The sequence below is a fragment of the Nerophis ophidion genome, linkage group LG04 (genome assembly GCF_033978795.1).
Source record: "Nerophis ophidion isolate RoL-2023_Sa linkage group LG04, RoL_Noph_v1.0, whole genome shotgun sequence".
In the NCBI taxonomy this organism is placed as follows: Eukaryota; Metazoa; Chordata; class Actinopteri; order Syngnathiformes; family Syngnathidae; genus Nerophis; species Nerophis ophidion.
In genome coordinates, this window is record NC_084614.1 from 9,446,730 (window position 1) to 9,456,987 (window position 10,258).

General features: G+C 44.8%; 1 protein-coding gene across 1 annotated transcript; it reads left to right on the plus strand.

Annotated features, from left to right (window-relative positions):
- The first annotated feature begins 1,334 nt into the window (after window positions 1–1,334).
- Window positions 1,335–7,105, plus strand: sla1a (Src like adaptor 1a). The gene is made up of 8 exons (XM_061896988.1): window positions 1,335–1,467; window positions 1,624–1,719; window positions 1,793–1,892; window positions 1,998–2,084; window positions 2,155–2,258; window positions 2,448–2,579; window positions 5,184–5,304; window positions 5,383–7,105. The coding sequence occupies exons 2-8, from the start codon at window positions 1,647–1,649 to the stop codon at window positions 5,582–5,584; spliced, it is 819 nt and encodes a 272-aa protein (XP_061752972.1). The 5' UTR covers window positions 1,335–1,467; window positions 1,624–1,646; the 3' UTR covers window positions 5,585–7,105.
- Window positions 7,106–10,258: the final 3,153 nt, after the last annotated feature.

Genomic DNA, 10,258 nt, shown 5'->3' on the forward strand with positions numbered 1-10,258 from the left:
TTCTTTTAACAGCACTCAATCAACGTTTGGGAACTGAGGAAACTAATTGTTGAAGCTTTGAAAGTGGAATTCTTTCCCATTCTTGTTTTATGTAGAGCTTCAGTCCTTCAACAGTCTGGGGTCTCCGCTGTAGTATTTTATGCTTCATAATGTGCTACACATTTTCAGTGGCAGACAGGTCTGGACTGCAGGCGGGCCAGAAAAGTACCCGCACTCTTTTTTTACGAAGCCACGCTGTTGTAACACGTGCTGAATGTAGCTTGGCATTGTCTTACTGAAATAAGCAGGGGCATCCATTAAAAAGACGGCGCTTGGATGGCTGCATATGTTGTTCCAAAACCTGTATGTACCTTCCAGCATTAATGGTGCCTTCACAGATGGGTAAGTTACCCATGTCTTGGGCACTAATGCACCCCCATACCATCACAGATGCCGGCTTTTCAACTTAGCGTCGATAACAATCTGGATGGTTAGCTTCCCCTTTGGTCCAGATGACACAATGTCGAATATTCCCAAAAACAATTTGAAATGTGGACGCGTCAGACCACAGAACACTTTTCCACTTTGCATCAGTCCATCTTAGATGAGCTCGGGCCCAGAGAAGCCGGCGGCGTTTCTGGATGTTGTTGATAAATGGCTCTCGCTTTGCATAGTAGAGCTTTAACTTGCACTTACAGATGTAGCGTCGAACTGTATTTAGTGATAGTGGTTTTCTGAAGTGTTACTGAGCCCATGTGGTGATATCCTTTAGAGATTGATGTCGGTTTTTGATACAGTGCCGTCTGAGAGATGGTCATTCAATGTTGGTTTCCGGCCATGCCGCTTACGTGGAGTTATTTCTCCAGATTCTCTGAACCTTTTGATGATATTATGGAGCGTAGAGGTTGAAATCCCTCAATTTCTTGCAATTGCACTTTGAGAAACGTTGTTCTTAAACTGTTTGAATATTTGCTCTCGCAGTTGTGGACAAAGGGGTGTACCTCGCCCCATCCCAATTAGCCTGCACACCTGTGGGATGTTCCAAATAAGTGTTTGATGAGCATTCCTCAACTTTATCAGTATGTATTGATACCTTTCCCAACTTCTTTGTCACGTGTTGCTGGCATCAAATTCTAAAGGAAATTATTAGCACAAATGTATTTATTTCTTTATGAGTTTGAACATCAAATATGTTGTCTTTGTAGCATATTCAACTGAATATGGGTTGAAAAGGATTCGCAAATCATTGTATTCCGTTTATATTTACATCTAACACAATTTCCCAACTCATATGGAAACTGGGTTTGTACTTTGAATTAGCTGAACACTTGCGGCCATTCCTCTTCCTCATTTCGTGGGAGGAAGTGTGTTGTCAGTCCCGAGCAGACTCTTGACAAGTCATTACTCTCCTCGACATCGAGGGGGTCTACACCTCTGCCACCAGGGCCGTCGCGATGGCTCCTCACGTCTCTCTTGATGTCAAAACGGGTACGACCTTTTGCTTGCGTTCTTCTCCAAAACATTCTTATTCTCTGCATCTTTCGGTAAGATAAGACCGAGCTTGCCTCCAGAGTGTTGAGAGAGCTGGTAGCCAGGCGTCTATAGGAAGTTAACCAGGCTGATGTGTCTCTGTCTTTACTTCAGGCCAAGTTTGATTCGCGGGGAGGATGGGTAACGTGATGCGAGGCGTGGGCATCCGTCCAGAAGTCGACGTGAAAGACCCCGGCAACCCTCAGAAAGGTGAGATCTCCTACGGCCAAACTGAACATGACGTTGGAGGCCACGTTTGATACGGCAACCATCTGGTGTCTAGGGTCAGAGGACAACCTGATGGTAGTTCTCGCAGACTACCCGTCTCCGGACATCGGCAAGCCCATCTTCAAGATGGGGGAGAAGCTCAGCATCATCTCGCGGTACGCTCATCTGCATTTTTTTGGTTTGGTTCCGCTGTTGAACGGAGAACTGCAATCTCCTGCAAAAGTTCATGGTTTCTAATTCCCCTTTTGGCTGGTGCTTAGGGACGCCTACTGGTGTAAGGTGAGTTCCATTCAGACGGGGAAGAAGAACTACATCCCCGAGAGTCACGTGGCCAAAGTGTACCACGGGTAAGTACACCTACACGTCCACCTGGCCCAAAGAGAGTCCATGGCGACTGACTATTAACTGATCCACCAGCTGGCTGTTCGAGGGGGTGACGAGGCAGAAGGCTGAGGAGCTGCTGCTTCTACCTGGGAACGAGGTGGGCTCCTTTCTGGTTCGGGAGAGCTCTGTGGAGCGCGGTGAGGAACTCTTATCTGTCTGGAAACCTTTCAAGACTCATGCAAATGTCCACAATGACTAAGCTTGGGGAGACATAAACACGGCTGTCAACTTCTGCTTTTCAAAAAGAAATAAAAATAGCCGCATCTTCCTCAAAATAACTGACCAAAAATTGACAGCTCGACTGACTTTTCTGTGTGGGTTTTTAGGTATGTACGTGCTCTCGGTCAGGCACAGCCCTATAAAGCACTATCGCATCTTCAGGCTGGACAACAGCTGGTACTACATCTCCCCTCGCCTCACCTTCCAGTGCCTGGAGCAGATGATCGACTACTATTCTGGTGAGCCGGAAGAAAATACAAAACGAACAGAAGCCCAACAAAGTCTCCTGACAGTCAAAATGTTTATATTAGTAGGTAGAGTTGTTCCAATGCCAGGATGACAGTAGTCAATTCCCAAGGTTACACTTTGCCTTCCTGGTGAAATGACTAAAGCAGGATTGTTCCAAGTGTTGCCAAGCAACACAAGAGTGTCTCTAAACTGTTTTCTAAGCACTTAAAGAAGTGATAAAGGTTGGCTGGCACGTTGCTGTAGCTTTCCTGTGGTAATGGACTGTCCCTGGGCTTGTGGTGGCAGATCTCTGCTTTCACTCGCAATGTAAAAACGTTCATGACTGCTTGCATTTGACTGCCGAAAAATACCTGACCAAAGTAGGAATGGAACGATAAACGGTATGATGATAAACCGCGGTCCAACTCCCGACCGTTTTAAATGATCGTAAAACCGTGATTAATAACTCTTTGATGAGCTAATTTACTGGAAAAGCATGCTGATGCTAGCTCATTAGCGGGCTTTAATGCAAAAATGAATACGAGAGACATTCACGTCTTTACCCATTAAGAAACGACATATCCCAATATAAACTTGTATAAACACACTGGAAAATTCCCGCGGAAATGTTGATGGGCCAACCATCTGTGCCCTGGACCTCTGGCCGGGGGTTGCCGGAAGCCGCCATGCCTTGAAAATGGTGCAGAGTGTCCGTATCCGTGAGTTTTAGGTGTATGTGTACAAAATGAGTTATATAGCTAGCCTAAAATGTTAGCATGCGCGTAAAACTTAGCATGTGTGCCAACGATGGCATTCTAACAGTTAGCATGTCTCACATTTCAAGTAAGACCGCTGTAAGGTGTACAGCTGCGGAAATACGGAAACATTTGTAAAATTAGATGAAAAAGTTAGCATCCCTAAGTTAGCTTGCTAGCATGGTATCGTTTGCACGTTAACGAGTGGCATGTACCAAGTTATAGGACTCTGGGGTAAACGAATGCAAAACTAGCTCCAAAAAAGTAGCATTCTAACTTTAGCATGCTAGTAAGCTAAGGTTAGCATGCTAACAGTTAGCTTGTGTCACATACAGAGTTATATGACTAAGGTGTATGGCTGGGGAATTAGAATACAAAGTGTAAAATTAGCTAAAAAATAGTTAGCACTTTAATGTTAGCATGATATTACAAAATATTGCGAAACAAAATGGCAGATAATGTCGCCTAGCAAAGCAGAGCATGTCTGACTACGGTAGCCGTATTGCTCCGCGTTCCATCAAGCAGTGCGGATTCGTAGCTTACCAAAGTCGTACAAAAACATTTTGTGGAATGTACTGTATTCTCAATAAAACTTTAAAGTTTGGGTGTTGCTTGCTTACGGGTACTTGCTACCGTTCTTTATTGAACAGGCGTCAGTCAACCTGCAGTGCACACATATCTCTTATGTCTGACTGCCATTATCATTACACCATGTACAAAATAAAATAGATTTGATGTCAGTAAGCACAACCAGAATTATTACGTATATGAGGCGCACTGTCGATTTTTAAGAAAATAAAAGGTGTGGAGAGGCGCAGGGCACGCTGGAGCCCGGCCCGAGATGGCGGCAAGGAGGCGGAGAATGTGGCCGAGCAGAGAGGCGGGGCGTGCCGGGAGCGACGCCGCAATCAACTTCAGGTGTGTGGATCGCGCACCTACACACAATTAATAAATCTCCTCTGGCTGTATAAAAGGGCAGCAGCGGAGGAGGGTGGGGGAGAAGGAGGAGGAGAGCCCGCAGCAGAACCTGAGTACCAAAAGCAACAGAGAGCAAAACGACGACGCACCGACTGAAGCAACCGAGGAGCGAGCAGCAGAGAAGGAGCTGAAAAGCGACCCGACCTGAAGACAAACTTTGATTGAAAAATAAAGCGAGTCAAACCTGCTCGAAAGCAATGTTCCTCGCCTCCGAATGTCCTTCATTGATGGTCCGTGGAACCCGCACGACGACAGCAAGAGACCGTCACATTTGGCGCCCAACCCGGAAGGACCATCGGAGGCGAGGGACATTGCTTTCGAGCAGGTTTGACTCGCTTTATTTTTCAATCAAAGCTTGTGTTCAGGTCGGGTCACATTTCAGTTCCTTCTCTGCTGCTCGCTCCTCGATTGTTCCAGTCGGCCGCGTCGTCGTCGTCTTGCTCTCTGTACTCAGGTTCTGCTGCGGGTTCCCCTCCTCCTTCTCCCCCACTCTCCTCCGCTGCTGCCCTCTTATACAGCCAGAGGAGATGTATTAATTGTGTGTAGGTGCGCGATCCACGCACCTGAACTCTATTGCGGCGTCGCTCCCGGCACGCCCCGCCTCTCTGCTCGGCCGCATTCTCCGCCTCCTTGCTCTGCCCCGCTGCTCGTTCCATGGCTGCGCCTCTCCACAAAAGGTTTTTAAACGTGCCTTATAGGTCTAAAAAATATGGTATTCATATTTTGACAACCCTAATAGAAAGCGACTGTGCGTTCTTGCACTGGGACAAACAGAAACAAAAGAAAAACAACAACCGACCTAACTTTTGTTATTATTCTGAGCCTCAACTCACTTAAGTTGATGTTTTCCGACCTCCGGGGACATTTTTGCTTTGATTCCAGACTTTGCGGACGGCCTTTGCTGCGTGTTGACCGCTCCATGTCTGTCCGACCGAACAATTCCACCAGCGGGTGAGGCACCGGTTGTCATGAGGAGCCACTTCGACTGGAATAAAATAAACAGGTAGGCGTAATGCTCGCTGGAAACGAGCTAACAACAAAGACGTGCTGGTCGGTTTACGATTCCGATCTTCCCAAACAGGATGCAGCTGACCGCCACCGGGGGCCGCGATGACAGCATGGTGAGCTACGGCATCAGGAACAGCATGGCCGACTACCTGTCCTTTTCGGGGTACCACCAGGGAACCCGAGGCACGGGGGCGGAAAACAGGAAGAAGAAGAGCAAATCTGTTTACGCATTGCCGGAAAACAACCTGGACAACTTTGACTGTGATGCCCAGTAGGGGCCGCCGTACGTCTTGTACATAAGAAACTATCCTATAGGGACGGCGTGGCGCAGTGGAAGAGTGGCCGTGCGCAACCCGAGGGTCACTGGTTCAAATCCCACCTAGTACCAACCTCGTCACGTCCGTTGTGTCCTGAGCAAGACACTTCACCCTTGCTCCTGATGGGTGCTGGTTGGCGCCTTGCATGGCAGCTCCCTCCATCAGTGTGTGAATGTGTGTGTGAATGGGTAAATGTGGAAGTAGTGTCAAAGCGCTTTGAGTACCTTGAAGGTAGAAAAGTGCTATACAAGTACGACCCATTTATCATTTGTTTATCCTTCTGTGTCACGTTACGCCATGCTGATTGGCTCCACCCCCTCCAATACCGTGTGTATAGGAGTCTGTGGAGAGGCGCAGCGGGGCAGGGCGGCCGAGCTTAGAGGCATTTGCCCCACGTTGGGCGCCGAATGTGACAGTCGCTCGCTGTCATTCAGGTTCAATGGACCATCAAGGAAGGACATCTCTTTCGAGCAGGTTTGACTCGCTTTATTTTTCAATCAAAGCTTGTCTTCAGGTGGGGTCGCTTTTCAGCTCCTTCCCTGCAGCTCGCTCCTCGGTTGCTTCAGTCGGCCACGTCGTTGCTCTCTGTTGCTTTCGGTACTCAGGTTCTGCTGCGGGCTCTTCTCCTCCTTCTCCCTCACCCTCCTCCGCCGCTGCCCTTTTATACAGCCAGAGGAGATTCATTGATTGTGTCCCGGTGTGCGAGCCACGCCCCTGATCCCACTTGTAGCGTCGCTCCCGGCACGCCCCCGCCTCTTCACTCGGCCGCATTCTCCGTCCCCTTGCCGCTATCTTGCTGCTCATTCGCCGGCTGCGCCTCTCCACAGAGTCATTCTGATGGCGTCCACAAATGTGATCCCTGATGTGCACCAAACAAGCAGACCACTCTCCACGTGCAAGTGAACTCTGTTGCGCTTCGGTTGCCTTGTGTTCTAACGAAACACGATTCACTATAAATCTCCTCAAACGTCCGACCCTTAGTGAACATTTCCTTGCTGCCCTGAAGCCGATTGCCATCTTAGCGATTCTTTTAAGACTGAGACGTCAAAGTGGTTTTCGCTGAGGGCCACGTCGCAGTTTTGCTTGGCCCCAGAGGGCCGCTTCTAACAGTAAATATTATTATTGTCAGAATAATTGTATCTAAGTTATCACACATTTTTGTGTTCCAACGAGTTCCCGGCAAGCAGAAAAAGGCTGCCTTTGATCTTACCAATCAAAAGGCCTGTAAAACGCCACTGTGTAGGATGGGCAGCGACATGAAGGTGTCGGTTTCTTTGATGCATTGTAATCCACAGGAAGTGTTGTCTCTACCTGAGATCTACAAAGTGGAGAGGAAGCAGGACCTGACCCCCTTCCAGGCACCTTTTCTTTGAACTGTTTTGTAACCAAAGGCGACAGCTGTTTACGACCCCCTTCCTTTAGAAACAGCTGTCGCCATGTAATCAGGGAAAGTCCAAATAAAAGAGGCGTACAATCTTTCGTCAGAGCGTGGTGGGAGACTGTAAAAAGAGTACAGACCAGAGCTTTCTCCTCAATTGAGCTAAATTGAATTCTGTCTCTGTTTAATTCCTTGCTTCTTTGTCTGTTTAATAGATGTCATCAGTGTTTGAACCCGACAATTATTACGAATTGTTTTAATGGATGGAGTTGCTGCTTACAGAAGGGAGCACGAAGGAAGAGTAAAACATTGGAGCAGACAGAAGCCGAGGAAGTGATGTCATTGTGACGAAGCCTCAGCATGCCGTCCCAAGATGATGTGCGAATAGGCTGGGAAAAAAAAAAAAAAAGAGTTCCTCTGTGTTTGCTCTTACAATAACGATGTAACAATGTAAAAATATAATATAATATAATTGTGGAGGTTCCTCTGATCACGTCAGATCCTCCCGTAAGCGCGGTAAGTCAGGTTTGACAATCGTTTTAATTTTCTCACACGCCACGACAGCAGACTCTAATGCGACTTTTCAGTCTCTCTCTCGTTCCAACAACCGTGTCTCGGCCCGGCTGCCGCTACTAAGCATGGCAGGTGATTGGATGATCAGTCCCAGCTGGGTAATCCAATCCCCTACCAGCTGTGCTTCGAGGCCGGTCCTTCCACACCCTGCTCCGCGGCAGGCCCGCAGGCCACGTCCCCTTCCACAATAATATATTAGTATAAATTATATACTGTATATATAATATGTAAATATTACATATATGTTATATTTTAATTTCAACTATGGTACATTTTTAGTCTATATTCCATCCTTTGTAACTGAGCTACTGTGTGAAAGAATTTCCCTCTTGGATCAATAAAGTTTGTCTAAGTCTAAGCCTAGAGCTTGGTGATAATACAGATTACGGAACATAAATGAAGTATTACTGTCGGTTATTGGATGCATTTTTTAAAGTGATTTAGAGGTAGAAATGATTACTCTCATTAGCTGCTTTGCAAGCCACCTAGAACAAGTCAATTTTTATGTTAGGAAGCGGAAAAAACAAAAACCTTTTGTCTTCTTGTCTCTCATGATTGTGAACGATAGGAAAAATTCTCCGAAAAAGTGCAGTTCCTCTTTAACCTCTTAAGGCCCAAGCTGTTTGTTTATATGCTTTTTTTAATTTCTCTTTGCTATTTGGGCTTATTGGACCCTAATTAGAAAAAAAACTAAGAATCATCTTTTGATAGGATGTACTTAGTCCATAAGTACACAAATGTCTACGTCATGTTTAGTGACATGCTAATTCTTATTTTTACACTTTTTTTTTTCCAAATTCCAGTGTATGTTATACTCTTCTGACAGCACCAGATGGCAGGATAAGTGTCCACATAAGTGGCCATAAGACCCCAATTCAGTAGTCTACACAATTTTGGAAATAAGAGCTAAAAAGGTGCTGTCCACACATGTGGCCACTAAGAAACATTTATGACTTTAGCTCCACACTTGTTGGAGATTGTCATTACTGCCACAAGTGGTGGAAAAGTGCATTACACCTGAATATTGCTGTGGGCTTATACCAGGGGTGTCCAAAGAGCGGCCCAGGGGCCATTTGCGGCCCGCGGGTAATTTTTTAACGGCCCTAAGCACATTCTAAAAATACGATTTAAAAAAATAAAAAACAGAAAAAGTGGTATAAAAGAGCAAAAAGGTGAAAAGTGACAAGAAAATGTTGCAATGTTTACTTTAATAACACAAAGCTGCCATGCAGGCTGTTATTTTCTTTAAAAAATAATAATTAATCAAAATCAATGTCACATTAAATATTCCACTTTGAGACATTTTGGGGGGAAAATGTTGCATATTTTGTGTTTGCCATATAAGAAAATAAGTTTTTAAGAAAATAAAGAACGGCCTGATAAGAACAAACAAAAAACATAAACAATAATAAAAGTTAAAATTGGCAGACGGATCTGAAGTTGATCTCAAGACGATTGTGTTTAAAGAAAACAGTAAAAAAAAAAAAAAAAAGCTTTTTATTTTTTAAGAGTAGGACTCTTTTGGATCCCCAATAATTTTAGTAGGATTTTTTGTGTGGCATTGCTAAAAAATAAAAATAAAATAAAAATTATTAAAATCAATGTTGTTGTGTGTTGACATTTTAAGGCTCCAATTATTATATAATCTCAAATATCCCATTGGTGAGTTTTGAAACATATTAAGGGGGTCAAAGAGGGGGTGGTATAATAATAATAAAACCTTAGTAATGCAATAGGGTCCTCTGTCCCAAAGGGACATTCGGTCCCTAATAATAATAATAAAATTAATATATTTTATTTGTAAAAAGCTTTTTACATTGAGCAAACAACTTTAAAGTGCTACAGTGTAATGAAAAAAAATATATGAAAATAATTAAAAATAAAAACTAGAACAGCCTAATAGCTAGAATTAATATGCATATATCTAAAAAAAAGGCTTTTAAAGCCTTTTTTCAAAAGCATCCACAGTCTGTGGTGCCCTCAGTTGGTCAGGGAGAGCGTTCCACAGACTGGGAGCGGCTGGAGGGGGTTAACCTGTCTGGAGCAGAGGTGTCGTGTGGAGGATTTGGGGTTAACAACTTCCTGTACCTAGCAGAATTTTACCACTAAAATGTATGCGTTTGACTGAAAAACTGAAAGCCCTTGAGGTGTCCAAAACAACTTTTTCTTTTCTTTTTTTTTTTTAACAATCTCATTAGCTAGCTTTAATCATATAGAGGCAGTGAGAGCAGACAAGCTCAGCATTTTGTTCTCCATTAAAAAGAGCAAATAATGTCCGCAGGGTAGGACTACTGTATGCATGAGTGCACACGTGTGTGTGTGTGTGTGTGTGTGTGTGTGTGTAGTCAGCAGAAAAGTCTTCCCACCTCCTGTAATTGCTATTCCACCGTGACATCATATCTGAGCACACATGCAGCTAAATGAGGTCGCCAATATGTTAGAAACAGGAATATATTTGTAATGGGGCAGTTAAGGCAATAATAACACGTTATAATATAAGTTAGTCCACTGTTGTCAAACTCGAGGCCAGAACTGGACCACCATTTCATTTTATTTGGCCCGCGAACACCTGGAATATATGCGTCGAAAATACCTGATCTTAACTTTAACATCACGCAATATTGCAACAAATATATCATACTGTGTGGAGGTGCAGCCGGCGAACGAGCAGCGGCGAGGAG